The 25,868-nt window shown below is 59.6% G+C and overlaps 1 protein-coding gene across 9 annotated transcripts; it reads left to right on the forward strand.

Moving 5' to 3' along the window:
* The first annotated feature begins 728 nt into the window (after window positions 1-728).
* DPEP1 (dipeptidase 1) lies at window positions 729-24,199 on the forward strand. 9 transcript variants are annotated; one of them, XM_077983583.1, is made up of 12 exons: window positions 6,918-7,262; window positions 7,304-7,371; window positions 16,652-16,861; window positions 21,660-21,792; window positions 22,042-22,174; window positions 22,310-22,460; window positions 22,642-22,711; window positions 22,980-23,156; window positions 23,240-23,324; window positions 23,404-23,479; window positions 23,608-23,743; window positions 23,821-24,199. In XM_077983583.1, the coding sequence occupies exons 3-12, from the start codon at window positions 16,758-16,760 to the stop codon at window positions 23,989-23,991; spliced, it is 1,236 nt and encodes a 411-aa protein (XP_077839709.1). In that variant the 5' UTR covers window positions 6,918-7,262; window positions 7,304-7,371; window positions 16,652-16,757; the 3' UTR covers window positions 23,992-24,199.
* The last annotated feature ends 1,669 nt before the right edge of the window (window positions 24,200-25,868 follow it).

Consider the following 25,868-nt stretch of genomic DNA (forward strand, 5'->3'; position numbering starts at 1 on the left):
GTTATAGCATGTGTCAGCATGTCACTCTTCTTTATGGCTAATGCTCCACTGCGTGAAGAGACACATTTTATTTATCTGTCCCTCTGTGGGCATCTGGGCTCTTTCCACATTTTGGCTATATTAAATTGTCCTGCTACAAACACCAGTGTTGTTTCTGTGTAAATGTACGTAGCTATGTGTTGGGGTGATGAGACCCAACACAGGTCGTGGGGGTGACAAAGTCCGGCAGACTCAAAGGATTGAGCAAAACTTTGAGACAGAAAAAGGCGGGACACCAGGGGACCATCGCTATCACGGAGGCGGTGACGGCCCAAGCTGTGGGAGGCCACGGTATTTTCTGGTAATCCAACAAAGAAACAGGTGGTGAGAACGTGGAGATCAAAAGAGCACGCTGCATTAAGCACATGACTTACAGCTGAGACGGTTTAGCATTTATATGGAGCAGGTTCTGCTACTTGAGATAACGGGAACAGGAGCCTAGGAGGGCTAGAAGCAAGGAGCCAGCAAGTCTAGACACATTCCAGAGGGCTTTATGCAAGCCTTGCCTCAGTTTCCCTCCCAACACCTATCTGTCTTACTTGTTGGTATATATGTTGTATTTTCACCACTAAAATGCATAAGAAAAAGGACACGGATGGCTTACGTGTGCTGGTGTGTAGCATTCTCTAAGCTCTGACATCACAGAGCTGAACAGCACAGCTGTGCACACACGGCCCTGGCTGTGAGGTGGCACGTCCTCACATGAGGGAAAAACACTGCCGGGACATCTCAGGGCACTCTCAGGAAATGAGGAACCTGCTGAAGAAGTTTCTAGCCTTGGGGGAGGTCAAGACGCCGAGCCATCTCCTGGAGCAAAGTTCCCTCCTCCTCTCTCCCTCCTCCAGCCCTTCCTTCCGACCCCTGGCCCTTTCTCTCCAACCTTCCCCTCCCCTCCTCCATTTCCCTCCTCTTTCTACTTTCAGAGAACACAGGGTTCCTGCAGGAAATGGGGCAGTTTCACCTTCCTGAGGAGGGGCCTGGGAGGGGCAGCAGGTGGCCGAGTAGGGCCAGCCCAGCTGTGAGGCTGGCGTGGGAGCTGCCTAGGCTGGGGCCTTGCTGGGGAGCAAGCCTGCATCGCAGAGGCCAGGGTGAGTGGACTGGGGAGTTGGTGGGCCAGGGTACTGGGGTGCCCACCTGGGGTGGTACAGGCCCGGGGACCCCAGGACACCACTGCGGGTGGAAGCTGGGATCAGGTGTTTGGGGCAGGGGACGCGGCGGCTTCCCGGGATTCTAGGAGGCTGGGACCAGGTGTGCGAGGCAGGGGACGCGGCGGCTCTCTGGGATTCTAGGAGGTGAGAGAGCTGCTCTCAGACCCGCCGCTGTCCTCTCACTGGCCCTCCCCGTGGTCCCTAGGATGAGGTCTGGACCCGCCGGGCCCTCCAGAGGCCCCACACCCCCGCTTGTCCACTGTGCCGGCTGTTCCTTTCTTGCGGACCCCGGTGCAGTCCTAGGCACCCTTGGGACTCAGCTCACGTGCCCCTTCCTCCAGGGAGTTCCCAGAGGCTGTGTGAGGAGCGCCCAGGTCCCGGACTTATTCTCTGTTTTGGAATTCTATGCGCAGTCATCTGCCCTCCTGCCCAGCTGAGAGCAGGGCCCCGTTGTCCGGACCCACATTTTTCTTCCAGGTGGAAAGAATTTGCTGAATGAAAATCAAAGCTGTGGCCGGGCGTGGTGGCTCAAGCCTGTAATCCCAGCACTTTGGGAGGCCGAGGCAGCTGGATCACAAGGTCAGGAGATTGAGACCGTCCTGGTTAACACGGTGAAACCCCGTCTGTACTAAAAATACAAAAAATTAGCCGGGCGCGGTGGCGGGCGCCTGTAGTCCCAACTACTCAGGAGGCTGAGGCAGGAGAATGGCGGGAACCCGGGAGGCGGAGGTTGCAGTGAGCCGAGATCGCACCACTGCAGTCCAGCCTGGGGGAAAGAGCGAGACTCTGTAACCAAAAAAAAAAGAAAAAGAAAAAAAAAAAAAATCTGCGCCCTGGTTGGGGTTGGGGGAGCTTCAGGGTTATCACAGGACATTCTAGAGAGAAAGCCTCGGGCACGGGGGACGTTGGAGTCTGGAGTTGTGGCGGGAGTAGTGAAGGGCGGACCCTGCTTTGGCCAATGGCTCTCATACAGCAAAGCCATTTTCATGGTGAGGGTCAAGTAGCCCGTACATCTCTTGGTGAATTCTTGCCGATTGGCGTCTGACCCCATGGAGCCTCTCAGTGGGTGTCATAGGGCCTCCAAATGTGTACATGTCTCTAAAATGCCTCCCACTGGGCCTCAGCTTCGACTGGCGAATCCCCAGGTGGAGGCCAGCAGCAGACGGGGAGGGTCCCTCAGTCCCCCAGTCCGAGCAGCTTCACGGGGAGGACGTCGGCTGCGGTGGATGGACACCGAGCCCCAAAGCAGCCTCTTAGAGCTGCCCCGAGGGGTGGCTTCAGAGGTGGGGCTGAGGCTCCCAGCTCCCACTGGGGACAGAGCGGGCAGGCGGGCCTGGCAGGGCAGTGGTGCCTGTCTACACGCAGCCCTGGAGTCTCTGGACCTGTGTCCAGTGTGTGCATCCCGGCTCCGTCTCCCATGAGCCAGGCGGGCTGGGCCTGGCTTTTCTGCCTCAGTTTCCAAGACTAGGGGACAGGTAGCAGCTGCCTTGCTCTCAGGGGTGGCAGGGTGTGAGTTAAAGGGCAGGACAGCCATGGAGGCAGTGGTGACTCCGAGCACCTGCTCCGCCTTCCCAGGTCCTCGGAGCCCGCTCTGAGGGATGAGCAGCTGGTTCTTGGGTGAAGGGAGCCCCTAGGACCCCGCCTTGCAGGACCCCGCCTTGCAGGACCCCGCCAGGCCCCAGCGAACCGGCCCCACGGAGGCTGGTTGGGATTTGGCCACCAGAGGGCAGCAGCTGCAGCAGCCAGGCAGGCGGTCAACACGGGGGCCACCCGCTGTCCTGGCCAGCCGTGGGGTGTGAATGGGAGAGGAGGGGGACCAAGCCCGAGGCCCGCCTTGGCCCCTGAGTGTCCACCCATTTCACAGATACTGAGGCCCAAAGGCGTAGGGCTCAGGCATCCCGCACGTGTCCTGTCCCCAGGCAGGAGAATCGCTTGAACCTGGTGGGCAGAGGTTTCAGTGAGCTGAGATCACACCACTGCACTCCAGCCTGGGTGACAGAGCAAGACTTATCTCAAAAAACAAAACAAAACAAAAAAACTGAATTTAAAATGCTCCCTAACATCCAGCTGGGGTGTGCAGCAGGAGGCTGGGTCCACGGGGCTTCGGGGGCTGGGCTGGGGGTTCCGGTGGGTGAGGAGTCAGTGCTGTGGGGATGGGGCTCAGAGCCTGGAGACAGGCAAGCCAGGAGAGGCTGGGACCTGTGCCCTGGAAGGACGGAGGCAGCGGGTCCAGGGGTCACCCACTGAGAGGCTGACTGAGCACAGTTTCAGGGAGCAGTATGGCCCAGCCTCCTGTGAGAGGATCAGAGAGAGACAGGCGGAGAGGAGGGGAGACAGCGGCTGTGCTGGGAGCTGTGCCACGAGGGGTCGTTGGATGGAGGAGGGGGTCGCCATGAGGCATCCGCACCCCCGGGACAGTGAAGACCCAGCGTGCGCAGCTGACCTCGAGGACAGGGCAACTGCTCCACCAGAATGTTCCCAGAGGGCGCGGATGCTTCTAGTCCCAGCACTGGGAGCTGCAGCAGGATTCCCAGGTGGTTTAAAGAGGTTCCTTGAGGTTTGTGATCCTGAATTCAAAGTAGCACCCATCGGGACAGCTGGGCCTTCTCCCCTCAGCACACTCAGTGAAGGGCAGCGCAAACGCAAAGCTGGCAAGAAATGGGCAGGAAGCGGGCAGGAAGCGGCCAGGTTTTACTGAGAGGCCTGACGGCTCCAGAGGAGATGATGGAGTCTGGCAGGGAATGGGGCAGGCGGCTGGGGTCCCAGGTGGGCCCTGGAGCAGAAGGGGAAAGGAGGGGTGGGCTGTAGGGAGTGCAGTGAAGGTCAGGCCCCGCCCGAGCAAGGTGGGAGTAGCACAGGTCATTGCAGGTCAGGGAATTGCTTGGCCAGGGCTAGGGACAATTCTCTTACTGAAATTGCCAGGAGTTGAGACGGGGTGGAGCTAGAACAAGGGAGAGGGGGTAGCAGAGAGGTGAGGTGCTTAGGGCTCACACGTGAAGCCCCAGGGGCACGGCATGGAGACTTGTGGCTGAGGTAGGAGAGGGAGGCAGGCACCAAGGCCCGGGGGCCCTGAGAGGTGAGGGGGAAACTGCTCGTACCTCACGAGGCCACGGGAGCTCCCGTAGCACGGTCCCTGTGTAGAGGAATTGCTCAGGTAACGTGAGCTCTGAGGCTTGTGCACGTGTTGCACAGAATGAGGTGGAAACATACACGCTGGGAGGTCTCCAGGCCGTCTGGTCAACAGAAACCAACAGCATGCAAAGGCCAGGAGCCCACGCCCGTGCCCGTCTGTGCCTGGAAACACTGGAAGGCGGCCGGGCGCCGTGGCTGACGCCTGTAATCCCAGTGCTTTGGGAGGCTGAGGCGGGCAGATCACTTGAAGTCAGGAGTTTGAGACCAGCCTGGCCAATATGGTGAAACCCTGTCTCTACAAAAAATACAAGAATTAGCTGGGTGTGGTGATGCGCGCCTGTAATCCCAGCTACTCGGGAGGCTGAGGCACAAGAATCACTTGAACCCGGGAGGCGGAGGTTGCAATGAGCTGAGATTGCACACTCCAGCCTGGGTGATGGAGCAAGACTCAGTCTCAAAAAAAAAAAAAATTCATTCTAAGTCAAGAAAAATTAAAATTTTAAATTATTAGCATGTGTTTATAGGATTTAACTCGGCCGGGCGTGGTGGCTCAAGCCTGTAATCCCAGCACTTTGGGAGGCTGAGACGGGTGGATCACGAGGTCATCAAGACCATCCTGGTTAACACAGTGAAACCCTGTCTCTACTAAAACATACAAAAAACTAGCCGGGCGAGGTGGCGGCGCCTGTAGTCCCAGCTACTCGGGAGGCTGAGGCAGGAGAATGGCATAAACCCGGGAGGCGGAGCTTGCAGTGAGCTGAGATCCGGCCACTGCACTCCAGCCTGGGCGACAGAGCGAGACTCTGTCTCAAAAAAAAAAAAAAAAAAAGATTTAACTCATGCTGAATCTCCAAAATTGCACAATTTGCATTTTTATTGTAATTAGTTTATTAGTTTATTTATCCATCTTGACAAGGTCTTGCTCTGTCAGCCAGGCTAGAGTGGTGAGATCATAGCTCCCTGCAGCTTAAACTTGCTGGGCTCAAGCCATCCTCCTGCCTCAGTCTCCTATGTAGCCAAGACCACAGTGTGTGCCACTTCGCTTGGCTAATTTTTGTATTTTTTGTAGGGACAGAGTCTCCCTATGTTACCCAGACTGGTCTCAAACTCCTGGCCTCAAGCGATCTTCCCACCTTGGCCACCCAAAGTGCTGGGATCACAGGCACAAGCCACCAGGTCTGGCCTACATTATTTATATATTTACTTTTGAGACAGGCTGTCATCATGTTGCCCAGGCTGGAGTGCAGCCTCAGCCTCCCAGGCTCAAGCAATCTTCCCACCTCAGCTTCCCAAGTAACTGCAACTGCAGGCACACACCAGCATGCCTGGCTAGTCTTTTTATTTTTTGTAGAGATGAGATCTCCTTATGTTTCCCAAGCTGGTCTCAGACTCCCAAGCTTAAGTGATTGCAGCACTGTTCCCCGGGCAAAATTGTACAATTCACATTTTGTAATTTATAGATTAATATATATTTTATTCTTACCAGAACAGTGGGAACCCTGCACAAAGCTGGTTTTATTTTGGTCTTTACATGTGCACATCCCACCAGCACCCTCTACCTTTGGCTTCCATAGGGGTGCCCCCCTTGCTCCCCCTCTGCAGCACCTGCCTCCCTCTGCTCCCCTCCCTGCAGCCCCCTGTATACCCCCGCTCCCCTCCCTGCAGCCCCCTGTGCCCCCCTTGCTCCCCCTCTGCAGCCCCCTGCCTCCCTCTGCTCCCCTCCCTGCAGCCCCCTGCACATCCCCTGCTCCCCCTCTGCAGCCCCCTGCGCCCCCTGCTCCCCCTCCGCAGCCTCCTGCAGCCCCTCCCCTCTCTGCAACTCCCACCCTTCCTCCCATTGCTCCCCTCCCTGCAGCCCCCTGCACACCCCCTGGGCCTCCTCCACAGCTCCCTGTGCCCCCCTTCTCCCCAGGGCCCCCTGCACCTCCCCTGCTCCCCTCCCTACAGCCCCCTGCACCCCCTCCCCTCTCTGCAGCTCCCACTCTTCCTCCCATTGCTCCCCTCTCTGCAGCTCCCACTCTTCCTCCCATTGCTCCCCTCTCTGCAGCTCCCACTCTTCCTCCCGTGCTCCCCACCACTGGCTGCTTGAAGACGTCAGACTCCAAGGGTCCCTGTGACTGGCCCAGCAGCAGCCCTGGGTCTCCAACCCCCGGGTAGGGTCAGGGACAGGCCTGGCCTCCCCCCGCCTGCTGGAACCCACGGAGGATGCCCCCCTCCCACTGCAGCCTCAGAATTCCAAAGCCAGCCCGGTCTCCAGCTCAGTGCAGTCCACACGCAGACCCTCCTCTGGTTTCGAAAGCCCCTGTGGCTTTGCCAGAGGACATTCCGATCCTTGACCGTGGCTGGGGACGGAGGGAGATCAACCCATCGCACTTACAGATAGAGAAACTGAGGACAGAGTTTGTCCCGGCTCTGGGGCCAGGGCCAGTCTCCCTCAAGGGAGTCAGGGAGGTGGCTGGGGTCTGCCAGTGGGGAGAGAACACATGGCCTGGGACCCCCGGGCCGCTTGAGACTCTGGGTTCGTTGGGATGGGCACAAGCTCCCAGGCCCCCTCCTCTCCGTTTCCCAGCCTGCTGCGGCCTGAGGGTGATACCCTGCACTACTGCCTGGGGGGCCCCAAAGGGTGGTCACGGAGCACAAGCTCTCCTGCCTGGCCTGGGACCAAGTCCCAGAAGCCCCTGGGCTGGCCGGATGCTCACGGCCTCACTGAGGGCACGAGTATCTTCGGAAACAAGAACCAGCTGACGTGCGCGAGGCTTTAGCCCGGCTCTCCCTGGGGTCCTGTGCAGGCCCTCTCTTAAGGAGGTGGCTGTTTTGTAGCTGGAGAGCTCTGTGGGTGGCAGGACTGAGCTTGAAAACCAGAAACAGCCCCCGAGCCTTGTGACCTGGGAGGCAGGAGGCGGGTCTGTCTCCCTGGGCCTGGGGTGACCTGGGAGGCAGGAGGCGGGTCTGTCTCCCTGGGCCTGGGGTGACCTGGGAGGCAGGAGGCGGGTCTGTCTCCCTGGGCCTGGGGTGGCTGAGCCAAGGTACTCAGCATTCTGTCCCACTCGTGGTGAGTCTCGGGGAGCCAGGAGCCGGGGGTTGTGGTTTTGGGGAGCGTGGAGCAAGGCTGGGGCCAGGGCTGTAATGAGGGCGGAAAGCCCCTCTCCAACTGCCTGCGATCCACCATCAGTGGGGAGAACCTCAGTGAGCAGGCGCATAGCATGGAGCGCCATCGCGGGCAGCGAAGGGTGAGGGTCTCGGGGGATGGAACCGGTCGGGGGGGGGGTCTCAGCTCGTGCCATCGCGGGCAGCGAAGGGTGAGGTTCTCGGGATGGAACTGGTGTAGGGAGGTCTCAGCTCGTGCCATCGCGGGCAGTGAAGGGTGAGGGTCTCAGGGGATGGAACTGGTGTAGGGGGGTCTCAGCTCGTGCCATCGCGGGCAGCGAAGGGTGAGGGTCTCGGGATGGAACTGGTGGGGGGGCGGTCTCAGCTCGTGCCATCGCGGGCAGCGAAGGGTGAGGGTCTCAGGGGATGGAACCGGTGGGGGGGGGGCTCAGCTCGTGCCATCGCGGGCAGCGAAGGGTGAGGGTCTCAGCTCGTGCCATCGCGGGCAGCGAAGGGTGAGGGTCTCAGGGGATGGAACCGGTGGGGGGGCGGTCTCAGCTCATGCCATCGCGGGCAGCGAAGGGTGAGGGTCTCGGGATGGAACTGGTGGGGGGGCGGTCTCAGCTCGTGCCATCGCGGGCAGCGAAGGGTGAGGGTCTCAGAGGATGGAACCGGGGGTGGGGGCTCAGCTCCAGGCAGGGGTGAGAGGGTGGCCTCTGGGGTGACTGTGTCTGGAGGGTGGGGTAGGGAGGGTGGGGAGGCCAGGCTGAGGGGCCCCGACCTCATGGGAGCCAGGAGCCTGTTGGGGAGTCCTTGAGAGGTACTTCCCTGGGACTCACTGGGAGGAAGAGCTCACGCCCGGGTGCAGATGTGGGCTGTGGGGGTCAGAGTGGTGGGGGCAGCCATGGGGGGGCCTGGGCAGGCGAGGAGGAATGCGGGGAAGCCACTAGCCTCAGGGTGGGCTGGACGCTGGGAGGGAGGCGTTGGGGGCAGAAGTGGGGTGCCGGCCTCGCGGCTGGGCCTGCAGTTTGAGGGTCCTATGGACTCCCCCAGTGCAGACATCAGCCTGGTCAGGAGCCAGAAGAGAGTCCAGGGCTGCTGAACTTGCTGTGAGCCACCGGGGCCTCCCAGGGAGTGAGACAGGGCCGGGCTCCCTGTGGAGCCGCAGGTTCCCAGATGTTCCTTCCTCAAGGCTCATTTGGGGGCCCCTGTCCCAGGCCTCGTGGGTGGTCAGATGGGCCCCACGCTGAGTGTGGGCTCCCGTCCCTCGCACGTGCAAGGAGGGGCTCACATGAGCAGGTGCACGTGTGCAGCTCGTCTGTGCACATGTGTGTCTGTGTGCACACGTGTAGGTACCTGAGTGTGTCTGCACACGTGTAAGTACCTGTGTGTCTGTGTGCACACGTGCAGGTACCTGTGTGTGTCTGTGTGCACATGTGTAGGTACCTGAGTGTGCGTTTACTCATCACGTGGGAAAGTCTGCGTGTGTCTGTTCTCGGTACGTGGACGTGTCCAACCACGTGGGCTTGGGATGTGTCCGGGTATTCTCGTCTGCGATGATCTGTGGTGGGGGGCGTGTTGCCTGTGGCTACTTGTGCAGAAGTGGTAACATCCGACATGGCCGTGGAGGCGTCTGCGTGCTGGCTGTGGATAGGGCTGATGTGCGGTTCTGGGGGACAGGGCCGGGTGGAAACACAGACGTCACTCTGCGTCTGACCCGCCGCCTTCACTCTGGCGAGGCTGTCGCCTGCCTCTCGACAGAGCCAGGTCAGCACCACCCTGCGAGGAGAGCCTCGAGGTGGGGGCCTCGGTGCACCGATCTCTGGAGATGGACCCAGGACTCTGATGCAGGAGCCCACGCTCTTCACAGAGCACTGCTCCCACCCCCGGGGTCTCCCAGGACTACGAACCCCGGCTCTCTCCCTGAGCCTCACTATGGCCAGGGGAGGGGAGGGGCAGGAGGGCCTGGGCAGGACGAAGGGCCCTGGTCAGTCAGGGACATGAAAGACGCACAACCAGAACTGGCGGAAGAAACAGAATTAAACACACCCTGAGCCTTTCCCACCGCGACTCTGCCAGCTGCACCCTCTGTGTCAAGATGTGAGCCAAGGCACAAGCACTTCCTCCTGCTCCTGTCCACGAAGGTGAGAGGAAAGGAATTAGAAAAGAATAACGCCCTCGGGGCCGGGCGCGGTGGCTCAAGCCTGTAATCCCAGCACTTTGGGAGGCCGAGACGGGCGGATCACGAGTTCAGGAGATCGAGACCATCCTGGCTAACACAGTGAAACCCCGTCTCTACTAAAAAAAAAAAATACAAAAAAAACTGGCCGGGTGAGGTGGCGGGCGCCTGTAGTCCCAGCTACTCAGGAGGCTGAGGCAGGAGAATGGCATGAACCCGGGAGGCGGGGCTTGCAGTGAGCTGAGATCCGGCCACTGCACTCCAGCCTGGGCAACAGAGCCAGACTCCGTCTCAAAAAAAAAAAAAAAAAAAGAATAACGCCCTCGGGCCGGGCGCGGCGGCTCACACCTGGAATCCCGGCACTTTGGGAGGCCAAGGTGGTGGATCATGAGGTCAGGGGTTCAAGACCATCCTGGCCAACATGGTGAAACCCCGTGTCTACTAAAAATACAAAAATTAGCCGGGCGTGGTGATGGGTGCCTGTAGTCCCAGCTACTTGGGAGGCTGAGGCAGGAGAATCGCTTGAACCCGGGATGCGGAGGTTGCAGTGAGCTGAGATTGCGCCACTCAGTCCAGCCTGGGCGACAGCAACACTGTCTCAAAAAAAAAAAAAAAAAAAAAAATTGGCCGGGCGCGGTGGCTCAAGCCTGTAATCCCAGCACTTTGGGAGGCCGAGACGGGCGGATCACGAGGTCAGGAGATCGAGACCATCCTGGCTAACACGGTGAAACCCCGTCTCTACTAAAAAATACAAAAAACTAGCCGGGCGAGGTGGCGGGTGCCTGTAGTCCCAGCTACTCGGGAGGCTGAGGCAGGAGAATGGCGTAAACCCGGGAGGCGGAGCTTGCAGTGAGCCGAGATCGCGCCACTGCACTCCAGCCTGGGTGACAGAGCCAGACTCCGTCTCAAAAAAAAAAAAAAAATGAACACACTCGTCAGACAATAGAAAGGTCTCCGCTGTAGGCACAGATTCCGACCCATTTCTGGGAATGAGGAAGTTAACGGAAGAGTGTGTCTGTGAGGCGGACTGGAGGGCCCATTGGGAACATTCCAGAGTGTTCCAGCGAGAGACCAGGGAGCCAGAGAGGAGCTCAGCTCAGACGTCACGGGCACAATGGGCCGGGAATGAGGAGGACACTGAGGTCGGGGTTTGTTCCCAGCTGGAAGAACTGGCCCGAGGACCACCCAGACAGACACACCCCCCTAACCCCCCTACAGCCAGAGGAAGGTCAGGAGGCCCTTCCCTAAACATGTTTTTGAGAATCGGGGTAGCTATTTTAAAAAACGCTGCTGGGCGCGGTGGCAGTTACTTTAAAAGTAGCTGCTGTGGACCCAGCTACTTGGGAGGCTGAGGTGGGAGGATCGCTTGAGCCTGGGAGTTGGAGTCCAGCCTGGGCAGCATTGCAAGACCCCATTTCATTAAAAAAAAAAAATGCTCATGCTTGCATTCTGGCTTCAAGGGCTCCTGGTAACCGGGCGTCTCTGGAGCTCGGCCCACACAAAGCCTGGGGTTGAGAGCCCGCTCACACGTACGGCACTGCCCACCTTGCTGTCGCTTTATTTTTAAATAAGAAATTCGAGGTGACAAATATTACCAGCTGCCGAGGGAAGTCTGCAAACGCAACAAAAGGTCCAGATGAACAATGGGAGACGCGCCTGCATTCCACTGGGTAAACCACAGAAGAGAACAGAATGCAGCGGACTCCAAGCAGCTCGGCTGCCCTGATGGGAGCGGGGCAGGACAGGACACAGCAAAACCTGGAAACCGCCCTCCGGAGACCCAGACGCACAACCCCCAAGAAAACACTAAAGAACCGTGCTGGGAGACAAAACAGAGGAAATGGAGTGTACGGAATAAGCATGAGGAAACCTAGGACAGGAGGCAAAAAGGAAGCTCAAACAGTCCAACCCCTGCCCGAAACCCTCGCCAGACGGAGCTCAGAAAGGAGGGGAGAAGGAATACTGGCGACTGGAAATTCCCTGGACTGGAGGCAGAGGGACAGCCCCAGGGAGTGAAAAATATGAAGTTGGCTGGGCGCGGTGGCTCAAGCCTGTAATCCCAGCACTTTGGGAGGCCGAGACGGGCGGATCACGAGGTCAGGAGATCGAGACCATCCTGGCGAACACAGTGAAACCCCGTCTCTACTAAAAAAAAAAATACAAAAAACTAGCCGGGCAAGGTGACGGGTGCCTGTAGTCCCAGCTACTTGGGAGGCTGAGGCAGGAGAATGGCGTAAACCCGGGAGGAGGAGCTTGCAGTGAGCTGAGATCTGGCCACTGCACTCCAGCCTGGGCGACAGAGCGAGACTCCGTCTCAACAACAACAAAAAAATATGAAGTCACGGCGTTCTGGGGGACGAGGGGTTGCCCACACAGCGCCGGGCGCGATGTGGCTCCCATCAACCAAGCATGCGCAGACGGACGGTGGCGCGGTCACCTCCTGAGGAAAAAGGTTTACCACCCAAAGTGCACATTCAGCGAAACTACTGATCCGTGATGAGGGCAGAATAAAGACACGGACGGGAGGACTGGGGAGTGAATTCCCGCAGACCCACAGTGAGGGGATGGTTTCAGGGCCCACGAATGGAACAGGGCTTAGTCTGCTTTGCACTGCTCCAGAGGAATCCCCAAGGCTGGGTGATCTATAAAGAAAAGGGGTGGGTTTGGCTCATGGTTGTGGAGGCTGTACGGGAAGCGGGAGCCGTGGCACCAGCATCTGCCTCTGGTGAGGACCCCAGGGAACCTCCCATCACGGCAGAATGGGAGGGAGCAGGTGTCACAGGAAGGATGGCCTGGAGTGTAATTGTGCATGTCCTTGGTGCTTGAACAAACAAGTAGTAGACAAAACATACAAAGTAAGAACAAAACACAGGAAGGAAGCTGCAAAAGCAGGGAGTTATTAAAGCCAGAAAGCTCGGAGTAGGGTGGGAGTGGGCGCTGTTACAAAGTTTTCTGGTTTTTTTTTTTTTTTTTTTTTTTTGAGAGGGAGTCTCACACCGTCGCCTGTCGCCTGGGTTGGAGTCCACTGGCGCCGTCTCGGCTCACTGCAACCTCCGCCTCCCAGGGTCAAGCAATTCTCCAGCCTCAGCCTCCCGAGTAGCCACCACACCTGGCTAATTTTTGTGTTTTTAGTAGAGACGGGGTTTCTCCGTGTTGGCCAAGCTGGTTTTAAACTCCCGGCCTCAGATGATCCGCCCACCCCACCCTCCCAAAGTGCTGGGATGACAGGTGTGAGCCACCACACCCGGCCAGTTTTCTGGGTCTTAAGTTCACCTTTCATGATTCCTATCCCCCTTATCTGGATGAAAGATTTGGTCCATGGCTAATCAAAGCTGCGGTGAACTGGTGTCTGCAGGTGAAACGATGGCCCACAGCCAGTCCACAGCACTTTCCTTGCCATCTGGGACATGGTGGGGGTTGGGGGCTGTAGGGAGAGCAGCCTTTGATCCTTTGCTACTGGGCGTGGGGCTTTTCCTTATGGTGCAGTTTTTGGAAGTTGATTGTTAATTGGCCCTGGGTTCCCTGCCCCAGACCTCGGTGTTTTTCCTGGATCCACCGTGCATTGGCCTCAGACTCTCGCCCCCCTGACCTTGGTGTCTTCTCTTTTGGGAAGTCAGCACAAATTAGCGTCCCATTCCCTGCCCCAGGCCTCGCTGTTTTTCCTTGATTCCGCACGAATTGGCCTAAGTTCGCTACCCCCAGAGCCTGTTCTCCTGTTCACAGTCATCACCGGCGGCGAGGGAGTCAGAGAGTGACGGGGGAGGTGCCAGGCTGGTTTTAACAGTTCTCTTCCGAACTCACTCATTACCTCCAGAACTGCACGGAGCCATTGATGAGGGGCCCGTCCCCATGACCCCAAACCCCCCAACACTGGGATCCAGTGTCCACGTGAGATTTGGACAAGCGTTCAAACTCCACCAGGACTGTAAACCAAACAAAGGGGGAGACCTTCCGTGCAGACGTTAAGTGGGCACGGAGATTCCAAGCTGGGAGCAGCAGGTTGGACGAGGGAGGCTCTGGGGGCAGCGAGGGAGGTTGCAGAGTCCAGACTTGGAAGATGGAAGATAAGGACACCCCGTGTAGGGCAGGAGAAGAAAGGCAACTGGAAACTCCGGGACAGACTGTAAAACCCCATGGGAAAGACAGGTTTAAGGTCTTGATCTGAGGCTGGTTCTGAGTGGCTGGTGCCTTCGCGCTCACGGCAGGACTGTCGTAAAGTAGGTACCTCCGTGACTTCTACGGACAAGAGACTGAGGCCGAGAAATCTAACCAGCTCACCCACGCTGCCCTTGGACGGTGGCCGTGAGACGGGAACCCACAGCCTACCAGGCCCAGCCCCCAGGACACCCTCTTGTTAAGTCAGTGGCTTTGAGCCTCAGAAATGGTGCAAAATGCAGCCCATGCAGGGTCTTCGACCCCCGTCTGGTGCTCGGAAGACATGCACCTGCTTCTACCCCCACCCCACCCCCTGCTGTGAGGCCCTGAGATTCTTGTGATGTCTGAAGAAGGGTGCTGCATTTTCTTTTCTTTTTTTTTTTTTTTTTTGAGACAGAGTCTCGCTCTGCCGTCCAGGCTGGGGTGCAGTGGCCGGATCTTAGCTCGCCCGGCTAGGTTTTTTTCTATTTTTTTAGTAGAGACGGGGTTTCACCGTGTTAGCCAGGATAGTCTCGATCTCCTGACCTCGTGATCCGCCCGTCTTGGCCTCCCAAAGTGCTGGGATTACAGGCTTGAGCCGGGTGCTGCATTTTCATGTTGCACTGGGCCCTGAATGATGAAGCTGAGTGATATGGTTTGGCTCCGTGCCCCACCCAAATCTCATCTCAGATTATAACCCCCACGTGTCAAGGGAGAGACCAGCTGGAGGTAGGGGCCGTTCCGCCCATGTTCTCGTGGTAGTGAGCAAGTTCTCACAAGATCTGTTTGTTGTTGTTGTTGTTGTTGATGCTGTTTTTCAAGACAGAGTTTCGCTCTTGTTGCCCAGGCTGGAGCACAGTGGCACGGTCTCGGCTCACAGTAACCTCCACCTCCCAGGTTCAAGCAATTCTCCTGCCTCAGCCTCCCGAGTAGCTGGGACTACAGGCGCCCGCCACCACACCCGGCTAATTTTTTTGTATTTTTAGTAGAGACGGGGTTTCACTGTGTTAGCCAGGATGGTCTTGATCTCCTGACCTCGTGATCCGCCCGCCTCGGTCTCCCAAAGTGCTGGGATTACAGGCGTGAGCCGCTGTGCCCAGCTGTTTTAAAGTTTTGTACTTTGTTCATTATGGACTTTTTTTTTTTTTTTTTACATGAATTCTGATGTTTTAAAAATATTGAATGAAAATACTATTTATCGGCCGGGCGCGGTGGCTCAAGCCTGTAATCCCAGCACTTTGGGAGGCCGAGACGGGTGGATCACGAGGTCGGGAGATCGAGACCATCCTGGCTAACACAGTGAAACCCCGTCTCTACTAAAAAATACAAAAAAACTAGCCGGGCGAGGTGGCGGGCGCCTGTAGTCCCAGCTACTCAGGAGGCTGAGGCAGGAGAATGGCGTGAACCCAGGAGGCGGAGCTTGCAGTGAGCCGAGATCGCGCCACTGCACTCCAGCCTGGGCAACAGCGTGAGACTCCGTCTCAAAAAAAAAAAAAAAAAAAAAAAAAAAAGAAAATACTATTTATCATGACCTGGGCATAGTGGCTCATGCCTATAATCCCAGTAGTTTGAGAGACCAAAGCAGGCAGATTGCTTGAGGCCGGGAGTTGGAGACCAGCCTGGGAAACATGGGAAAGACCCTGTCTCTACAAAAAATACAAAAAGTAGCTGGGCGTGGTGGTGCACACCTGTGGTCCCAGGTACTCAGGAGGCTCAGGCAGGAGGATTGCTCGGGCCCTGGAGGTGCGGGTTGCAGGGAGCTGAGGCGGAGCCACCGCGCTCCAGCCGGGCAATCCTTCTCCCTGCTGGTCTCCGCGCCGCGAAGCCTCTGACCAATGTCCCTCCTGCTCCTCCCAGCAGGCCTGGTTCAGCCCCAGTGCTCAGCCCACCGTCCCCCAGAACCCCAGACACCGCCCAGCCCTGGGATGGAGACTCTTCGGACAGGGCACCACCTGGGAACTGTGTTTCCAGGGGCCCTCGGACGACTTCAGTGTGCTCTGCCGAGGCCTAGAAAGGCCCCGGTTCTAAGGACATGTCCGGCTGCTTGGCCTGAAGTCTGTAGCCGCGGTGTGGGTCCCTGTGACGCTGGAGGGCTGCAGGGCGGGGTGCAGACCCCTCAGCGTTAGAGCAGGCGTCAGGGGCACACCTGGGCTGTGCAGCAGCGTCCTGAAACGCCCACGTTTTCCCCTACGGCAAGCCACGTGAGATGATTTTTACGCGGAAAGAGGTGCTTCATGAGAATGCACTACTTGAATGACTGTTTTCTTGCTTGCAGATCTAGGCCCCGGGTCCTGAGGGAGGTGGTAGTAATAAATAACAGCAGCACAGCGAGGGCTGACAGCCACTCACCATCATCCTGTGCTGGGCCTGCTCTCAGCCTGCTGTCCTTTCATCTGGGCTCTAGCCCCACCCCTGGGTCTGGGTTCCCAGCTTCTTTTTTTTTTTTTTTTTTTTTTTTTTGAGACAGAGTCTTGCTCTGTCGTCCAGGCTGGAGTGCAGTGGCCGGATCTCAGCTCACTGCAAGCTCCGCCTCCCGGGTTCACGCCATTCTCCTGCCTCAGCCTCCCGTGTAGCTGGGACTACAGGCGCCCGCCACCTCGCCCGGCTAGTTTTTTGTATTTTTTAGTAGAGACGGGGTTACACCGTGTTAGCCAGGATGGTCTCGATCTCCTGACCTCGTGATCCGCCCGTCTCGGCCTCCCAAAGTGCTGGGATTACAGGCTTGAGCCACCGCGCCCGGCCGGTTCCCAGCTTCTTACTATGCCTCCGCCTAGCCCAGACAGCAACGCCCAGTCACTGGGTGTCCGGCCTTCCATCCCACCCACGCTGGCAGGGAATGTGCTGGTTACTTATTGAACATGGGAAGCTATAAACAGGACAACGGCCAGCTATCATCACTTCCACCCAACGCCTCTGGGGCCTCTCCTGGCAGGCAGAGCGACTTCTCACAGCCTGAAACTCGTCCTCCTGCACGGGCCGGCCAGGCCAGCACAGAGGCACCAGGGCAGCAGCGCACGCAGGTCCCCGGGGACCCCGCCATGTGGACCAGATGGTGGCTCTGGCCCCTTGTGGCCGTCTGCACTGCAGACTTCTTTCGGGACGAGGCAGAGAGGATCATGAGGGACTCCCCTGTCATTGATGGGTGAGTGCCCACCTAAGCCAGGTGCTTAGGGAACCAGGACTGGGAACTGGGGCTGGGGGAGCCGGGGCTGGGGGAGCCGGGGCTGGGGAGCCGGGGCTGGGGCAGCCGGGGCTGGGGCAGCCGGGGCTGGGGGAGCCGGGGCTGGGGCAGCTGGGGCTGGGGGAGCCGGGGCTGGGGGAGTCGGGGCTGGGGGAGCCGGGGCTGGGGAGCCGGGGCTGGGGCAGCCAGGGCTGGGGGAGCCGGGGCTGGGGAGCCGGGCTGGGAGCCGGGGATGTGCCCTTGGCTTGGGGCTCAGTTTCTGCGATGGTACTGGGGCCCTTGCCTTTCCTGGCCCCTGCTTCTTTGTGGGGTCTCTCAGGGCCACCAAAGACTTCGACAGATGAAGGTCTGCGGGGTCAGGGCAGGAGGGAGGCAAGGCCCCAGCTCCCTCGCCCTGAAGCTCAGCGTGAGCTCTGCACCTGGGGACGCTGAGGCCCTGCGCCCCGTCTCTCCCTGTGCCTCAGTTTCTCCCGAAAGCTGCAGACATGGGTGGTGCCCTACAGGCCCTCTCAGCCAGCATCTTTTTGGCCATCTTCCCACTCCCCTTGGCCTGCCTTCTCCCGGGGGAGGCCCGTGCGGCTCGGCCCCTGTCTGTGCTGCCCTGAGTGCCCGCCTGGCCCCACCTCGACCTCGCTGGGGTGCTGGGGTCACCTGTTTCTCTCCTGGTCTCCGCAGGGTGGAGATTCCCACTGCCCGGGAATCTGACCCTCCTCCCCGCCCCTTCCTGGCCCAACGCCCCGACACGGGGTCTCCATGGAGGCCTCCTGCTCCCAGGCTCCAGATCGGGGTCCACACTGGCTCCGCGTTGGGGCAGGAGGGTCACTGAGAGTTCGCCCTGTGTCTGGCACGGTGTCTCCCCCTGGAAGATGCCTCTGGGCTTTGCTGGGGAAACACTCTGAACAAAGCAGGGAAACCTGACGTCTTGTTGTGTAAGAACTTCAGGGAACAGGCCAGGCTGGGCGGCTCACGCCTGTCATCCCAGCACTTTGGGAGGCCAAGGTGGGCAGATCACCTGAGGTCAGGAGTTCAAGACCATCCTGGCCAACATGGCAAAACCCCCTCTCTACTAAAAATACAAAAAACTAGCCGGGCGTGGTGGCGGCGCCTGTAGTCCCAGCTACTCAGGAGGCTGAGGCAGGAGAATCACTTGAACTCGGGAGGCGGAGGCTGCAGTGAGCTGTGATCAGGCCACCGCACTCCAGCCTGGGCTACAGAGCGAGACTCCGTCTCAAATGTAAAACACTTAAGGGAGCAGAGGCAGCTCCAGAAAGGGAGTCGAGGGTGGTCCCTTGCATCCTCATGGTTTAAAATGGTCACGCCAGCTCCAGCCCTCACACCTGTACGCCGGCCAGCAGGGAGGAAGGAGAGATGAGGAAGGGGAAAAGGACAAGCAGCAGGTGACTGTCAGGGTCAGGTTTTGTTTTGAGACAGTCTCTGTCGCCTGTCGCCCAGGCTAGAGTGCAATGGTACGATCTGGGCTCACTACAACCTCCACCTCCCAGGTTGAAGTGATTCTCCTGCTTCAACCTCCCGAGTAGCTGGGATTACAGGTGCCCGCCAACATGCCCCGCTAATTTTTTTGGTATTTTTAGTAGAGATGGGGTTTCACCATGTTGGCCAGGCTGGTCTCGATCTCCTGACCTCAAATGATCCACCCGTCTCGGCCTCCCAAAGTGCTGGGATTCCAGGTGTGAGCCGCCACGCCCGGCCAGGGGTCAGTTGTTAGAAGCTGTTACAGGACCCACCTTCATCCCTTGGCCGCGGCCAGCGACACAGGGGCAGGAAGTAACTTCAATCCAGACGGCTGTGTGCCCGCTAAAAATGGGGGGTTTTCAAGTTACAAAGTAAAACAGGAGAATGGGTCCCAGGGGCAGCCAGCAGTCTCCCCCACAAACAGCTGCCTCAGTGTGTGCTTGCTGCAATTCCAGCACTTTCCAGCACTCCTTGGAGCAGGATGAAGGATTCCATATCCCAGCTAAGGGCACTGCCCCAGCCGCCCAGATAAGGAGGGTGGGTCTGATTAGCTGCAGTTTGACCTGGCCATGAGGCAGGCAGGGCCCGTGTCCCACTGAGAAACCAGAGGCCCCACCTTCCGATCGCTTTCTCCAGTCAGGCACGGCGACTCACACCTGTGGTCCCAGCACTTTGGGAGACTGAGGTGGGAGGATCGCTTGAGCCCAGAAGGTTGGGGGCTGCAGTGAGCTGTGACTGCACCCCTGCCCTCCAGCCTGGGCAACAGAGTGAGACCCTGTCTCTTTTTCTTTTTCTTTTTTTTTTTTTTTTGAGACAGAGTCTCGCTCAGTCGCCCAGGCTGGAGTGCAGTGGTGCGATCTTGGGTCACTGCAAGCTCCGCCTCCCGGGTTCACGCCATTCTCCTGCCTCAACCTCCCGAGTAGCTGGGACTACAGGCGCCGCCACCACGCCTGGCTTATTTTTTGCATTTTGGGGTTTCACCGTGTTAGCCAGGATGGTCTCCATCTCCTGACCTCGTGATCCGCCCGTCTCGGCCTCCCAAAGTGCTGGGATTACAGGCGTGAGCCACCGCGCCCGGCCGAGACCCTGTCTCAAAAAAAAAAAAAAAAGAGGAGGGGCTGCAGGAGGAGGAGGGAGGGGAGAGCAGACAGCTGCCCCGTTGTAGCCTCTCCCTCCAAGGGCGGCTGCTGGGAATTCCTGCCCATCCCAGGCTAATGTCTGAGATGGGCCACCTGTGTCCTCAGGCCAAGGAGTAAAGCCTCCTGGGAACCCTGCCTAGCCCCGCCCAGGACAGTGCCCAGTGTAGGGCTGCACCCTAGCAATGAGGCTGCTGCCCGGGCAGGGTCCCTGGCTGGAGCTCATTCCCACTGCCCTCAGCAAATGCGTCCTGAGCACCTGCTCTGTGCCGAGGGCTGGGCGGAGGCGCGTGCCAGTGCAGGCTGTCATGTGGACTCGCTGTGGCCAGAGACAACCTTGCTGTTGCAGGAGTTTTAGACCAGCATCAGGCCTGTGCCCACCCATCTGCCCAAGGGCGGGGCCAGAAAGTGTGCCACGCTGGGCTTGGGGGCACCAGCCCAGGGGAGGTCAGGAGCGACTGGGACCCAGGAAGGGCAGAGCCCTCCCCTCATTTCCCCCGAGGAGCTCCGTGGTGCATTTGCCTTGGAAAAGCTCATTGTGGGCCTGTAGATTTGGGCTGGGTCACTGAGAGCAGGGCCCACGGCTGGAAACGATGAACACTGTTAGTCCTCTGCCTCTCCCAGCTGCCCTGCAAGGAAGGCACCAAGACACCTTCATGTTCCAGATGGGGAAACTGAGGCACAGAGGGGCGGGTCTGGAAACTGGATATGGAGGAGCCCCGGCGGCCCCATCCCAGCACACACCCTCCGAGGGTGTCTCCCCGAGACGGGGCGCAGCCCACATCACAGGAAGGAGTCTGAGGCCCCAGACCCAGTGACGGGAAAGGGGAACCCCAAGCATTGCCCAGGGTTGGGGGTCAGGCTCCAGCCCCTTCCCAACCTTCTTGCAGCCTCCGGGTCACGGGATCAGGGACGAGGGCTGTCGGGGCTGCAGTGGGGCCTGGTCGATCCCAGGAGTCAGATCTGCTGGTTGAAATACAGATCATAACCGAGAGCCTGCCCTGGGCCTGAGATGTGATTCTTTTTCTCTCTTTTTTTTTTTTTTTTTTGAGATGGAGTCTCGCTCTGTCGCCCGGATTGGAGAGCTGTGGCGCCATCTCGGCTCACTGCAAGCTCCGCCTCCGGGGTTTACACCATTCTCCTGCCTCAGCCTCCCCAGTAGCTGGGACTACAGGCGCCCGCCACCACGCCCGGCTAATTTTTTGTATTTTTAGTAGAGAGGGGGTTTCACCGTGTTAGCCAGGATGGTCTCGATCTCTTGACCTTGTGATCTGCCCGCCTCAGCCTCCCAAAGTGCTGGGATTACAGGCGTGGGCCACCGCGCCCGGCCTGAGAATTGCGTTTCTAACGAGAGTGGATTCCCTTTGCTCCTGGTCTCTGCCAGGCACTGCTGGGCAGCTGGATTCGGACCCTCTGAGGCCCTCACTCAGTCACCAGCTCTGACAGTGCCAGCTCCCCCTTCCTCTGTGTTCCCCTTCCTGCTCCTTACCAGAACTCCTACCCTCGCCACCAGCTCCTGGGAAAACCTTGGAGAGCCTCAGTCCTTTGGAAGTTTAGAAGGATCTGATTGGAGTTTGGGTGCAGGGCTCTTCCCTGGAGACAGAGGCAGCAGAGAGGCCTGCGTGGGCCCCAAAGCCTGTACCTGACACCCTGCTCCCCAGAAGGATGGGAGTGCCAGGCCCCCCGAGGACAGGCCATTCCAGTTATCCAGCCACCCACCGTATTCCCCAAGAGGCAATTGGATTTTTAAACTGAAAACTCTCAGAAACAGTATCACCCCCAGGCCCTTGCCCCTTTGCCCATGTCTCCAATCCTGTCCATTGAAGTCATTTGACTGCTTGTGTCCCACCCTCAGACATCGTGTCCTCCCACCAGCCTCGTCCACAGAGAAAGGCCCTGGAGGGGATGGGCTACCCAGCTCCCTGAGCTCCTGGCCCGGGGCTCCCTGCCCTGGGGGTGGGCACAGGTGGGAAGTGCAGCCTTGCACAGGTGTGGTGGCCAATGATCCGTCACCCCTGCGGCCTGGACTTCAGTCCGGCGCCTGCCGTGAGGAGCAGGAAGTGGGGAGCACAGCCCGGAGTTCAGGAGCTCACAAGCCCCCAGGTCCCAGTGGCCTCCCTAACTGCCTGGCCTGCCCCCCGCGACTCCAGGCACAACGACCTGCCCTGGCAGCTGCTGAGTATGTTCAACAACCGGCTGCAGGACACGAGGGCCAACCTGACCACCTTGGCCAACACACACACCAACATCCCCAAGCTGAGGGCTGGCTTCGTAGGAGGTCAGGTACCGCCCGCCTTGCCTTCACTCACCCTGCGTGGGGTCATCCCGTCTCCTACCTTGGGCCTGGCTACAGTGTGGCCGTCCCTGTGGCGTTGTTCCTCCAGGGTCCCTCAGTGCCACAGGCCCTTGTAGAGACAGACACCAGGCCGAGGGAGGGCTTCCCAGGGGGTGGGAAACCAGACTCCCACAGGCATGTGGGGGGTGGGCTGAGACCTGGCTGCATCAGCTCCTGGTATCCCCTGTGGCCCCCAGTTCTGGTCCGTGTACACGCCCTGCGACACCCAGAACCAAGACGCTGTGCGGAGGACGCTGGAGCAGATAGATGTGGTCCACCGCATGTGCCAGATGTACCCTGAGACCTTCCTGTATGTCACCAGCAGTGCAGGTGGGGTCCTGACCTGGGCCCTCCAGGTCCTGCATCCTCCCACCCAGCCCTCATCCTGAGCAGCAGGTACTGATCAGGACACCTCCCCTCCAGACGCCAGGTGCCCACTCCCCTGCACCCCGACTCTCCCCGCAGGCATCCGGCAGGCCTTCCAGGAAGGGAAGGTGGCCAGCCTGATCGGTGTGGAGGGCGGCCACTCCATTGACAGCAGTCTGGGCGTCCTGCGGGCGCTCTATCAGCTGGGCATGCGGTACCTGACCCTCACCCACAACTGCAACACGCCCTGGTGCGTGACTCCCCACGGGAGGCCCCCGGGCTTCGGTCAGGAGGGAGGGGCAGACGCTCCCCGCCACCCTCCTGAGCCCATCCCTCCACCTGTGAGTCCCGGGCCGGGCCTCGCCTGCTGGGCTGATGGGAGGCCGAGACCACCGCGCCACCCCTTGAGCACCTGCCTTTTGCTCCCGCAGGGCTGACAACTGGCTGGTGGACACGGGAGACAGCAAGCCCCAGAGCCAAGGCCTGTCACCCTTTGGGCAGGTGAGTGGGGTGGGAGGGGCCAGTCACCCCCGAGGAGAAGGCAGAGGCCCTGGAGGGTGACCGGAACAATGAATCTCCCCACGTGGGACCTCAGTGTCCTCATCTGTAAAATGGAGCTGGCAGCCATCCCCCCAGGGTGGGTGCTGAGCCCTGAGTGGCCCCAGACTTCCAGCCATGAAGGACGATGACTCACACCTGGTCCAGCCTGTCCACCTCCTCAGCCCCGACCCTGGGGGCTGTGAGGGTGGACGCAGCCCTGTCTTCCCAGCGTGTGGTGAAGGAGCTGAACCGCCTGGGAGTCCTCATTGACTTGGCTCACGTGTCTGTGGCCACCATGAAGGCCACCCTGCAGCTGTCCAGAGCCCCCGTCATCTTCAGCCACTCCTCGGCCTACAGCGTGTGCGCAAGCCGGCGCAACGTGCCCGACGACGTCCTGAGGCTGGTGGTGAGGGCCGAGGCAGCCACCCCCACCCCACCTCCCTGGACAGGCCCTCCCAGCTCTCAGCTCCACCCTGTCTTCCTGTGCAGAAACAGACAGACAGCCTGGTGATGGTGAATTTCTACAACAATTACATTTCCTGCACCAACAAGGCCAACCTGTCCCAAGTGGCTGGTAGGTGGGGTATGAGTGGCCAAGGGGGCTGAAGCGGGAGGGCCTCACTCGGGACCCATACCTGCTGCTCCCTGGACAGACCATCTGGATCACATCAAGGAGGTGGCAGGAGCCAGAGCTGTGGGCTTTGGTGGGGACTTTGATGGTGTTCCAAGGTAAGGGGGTGAGAGCTCTGTCCCGTGGATGAGCTGGGAGGTTCATGACCCCGTCAGAGGGATGAGGCGGCTGGAGGAGGGACGTGTGTCCTAGTGTGGGGGCCCGGGTTCTCCTGGCCTCAACACAGGGTCCCTGAGGGGCTGGAGGACGTCTCCAAGTATCCAGACCTGATCGCTGAGCTGCTCAGGAGGAACTGGACAGAGGCGGAGGTCAAGGGTGCACTGGCCAACAACCTGCTGAGGGTCTTCGAGGCTGTGGAGCAGGTGAGGATGGGGTGGCCGCCTGAGCCTCCCCCCCCAACCACCAGCCGACAGGCTGCCCCACCTGTGTCTGTCCCCAGGCCAGCAACCCCACGCAGGCTCCCGAGGAGGAGCCCATCCCGCGGGACGAGCTGGGCGGCTCCTGCAGGACGCATTACGGCTACCCCTCCGGGGCCTCCAGCCTCCATCGCCAGTGGGGGTTCCTGCTGGCCTCCCTCGCTGCCCTGGTCCTCTGTCAGTGTCTCCTGTGAAAGCTGGGAGACCAGAGCCCCCTTTAGGGCTCCTGGAGTTCAGGGAACACCTGCCCATCCAGGACTCCGGACGCCAGGAACCCTACTGCCCGCATGCAAGGACCAGCATCTCCTGAGCGGGTGTCTGGCCTCACCTGGGGGCAGGATACCTGGGGACAGCTCAGGACACACACACACACAGGCCCTCAATAAAAGCAACATCCCTTCACATCGGGGGTGCGTGTCGTCGGCATCCAGCCCAGGAGGGGTGTGGAAACGGCTCCTGGCTGGACCTGGGGTACAGGAGGGCCTGAGTCTTCGGTTCAGGCCAGAAGGACCCAGGAGCTGTGAAGAGGGCTTTGTACAGATGCTGCTTGAACATCTTTCGGGACACAGTCTAGGCTCCAGTAGCCATCTCCAGCCATGCACTTGTGCACACACACACACCCCTGCACACACACACACCCCACCCCTGTACACACACACCCCTGCACACACGCACACCTGCACACACACACACCCCACCCCTGTACACACACACACCCCTGCACACACACACACCCCACCCCTGTACACACACACCCCCGCACACACACCCCACCCCTGTACACACACACCCCCGCACACACACCCCACCCCTGTACACACCCCTGCACACACACACACCCCACCCCTGTACACACACACCCCTGCACACACGCACACCTGCACACACACACACCCCACCCCTGTACACACACACACCCCTGCACACACACACACCCCCACCCCTGTACACACACACCCCTGCACACACACACTCCCCACCCCTGTACACACACACCCCCGCACACACACCCCACCCCTGTACACACACACCCCTGCACACACGCGCACACACCCCCCACCCCTGTACACACACACCCCCGCACACACACACACCCCACCCCTGTACACACACACCCCCGCACACACACACACCCCACCCCTGTACACACACACCCCTGCACACACACACACCCCACCCCTGTACACACACACCCCCGCACACACACACACCCCACCCCTGTACACACACACCCCTGCACACACACCCCACCCCTGTACACACACACCCCTGCACACACACACACCCCTGCACACACACACACCCCACCCCTGTACACACACACCCCCGCACACACACCCCACCCCTGTACACACACACCCCTGCACACACGCGCACACACCCCCCACCCCTGTACACACACACCCCCGCACACACACACACCCCACCCCTGTACACACACACCCCCGCACACACACACACCCCACCCCTGTACACACACACCCCTGCACACACACACACCCCACCCCTGTACACACACACCCCCGCACACACACACACCCCACCCCTGTACACACACACCCCTGCACACACGCACACACACACCCCACCCCTGTACACACACACCCCTGCACACACACACCCCACCCCTGTACACACACACCCCACCCCTGTACACACACACCCCTGCACACACACACACCCCTGCACACACACACACCCCACCCCTGTACACACACACCCCCGCACACACACCCCACCCCTGTACACACACACCACCCCTGTACACACACCCCTGCACACACGCACACCAGCCCTGCACACACACCCCTGCACACACACACCCCACCCCTATACACACACACCCCTGCACACATGCACACCAGCCCTGCACACACACACATACCTCTGCACACACTCCTGCACACACACCAGCCCTGCACACACACCCCTGCACACACCCCACCCCTGCACACACCCCACCCCTGCACACGCACACACACACACCTCTGCACACGCACCAGCCCTGCACACACACAAGCCTTGCACACACCCTACCCCTGCACATACACCAGCCCTGCACACACACTCC

Source organism: Macaca mulatta, chromosome 20, assembly GCF_049350105.2.
Source record: "Macaca mulatta isolate MMU2019108-1 chromosome 20, T2T-MMU8v2.0, whole genome shotgun sequence".
Classification (NCBI taxonomy): Eukaryota; Metazoa; Chordata; class Mammalia; order Primates; family Cercopithecidae; genus Macaca; species Macaca mulatta.

Excerpts from the sequence above, each read along its gene's own strand:
- DPEP1 (XM_077983580.1), top strand. The coding sequence starts at position 7,446 with ATGAGGGCGGAAAGCCCCTCTCCAACTGCCTGCGATCCACCATCAGTG. Across the intron at positions 16,862-21,659 it reads GACTCCCCTGTCATTGATGG|GCACAACGACCTGCCCTGGC; the intron begins GTGAGTGCCCAC and ends CCGCGACTCCAG. Across the intron at positions 21,793-22,041 it reads CTGGCTTCGTAGGAGGTCAG|TTCTGGTCCGTGTACACGCC; the intron begins GTACCGCCCGCC and ends TGTGGCCCCCAG.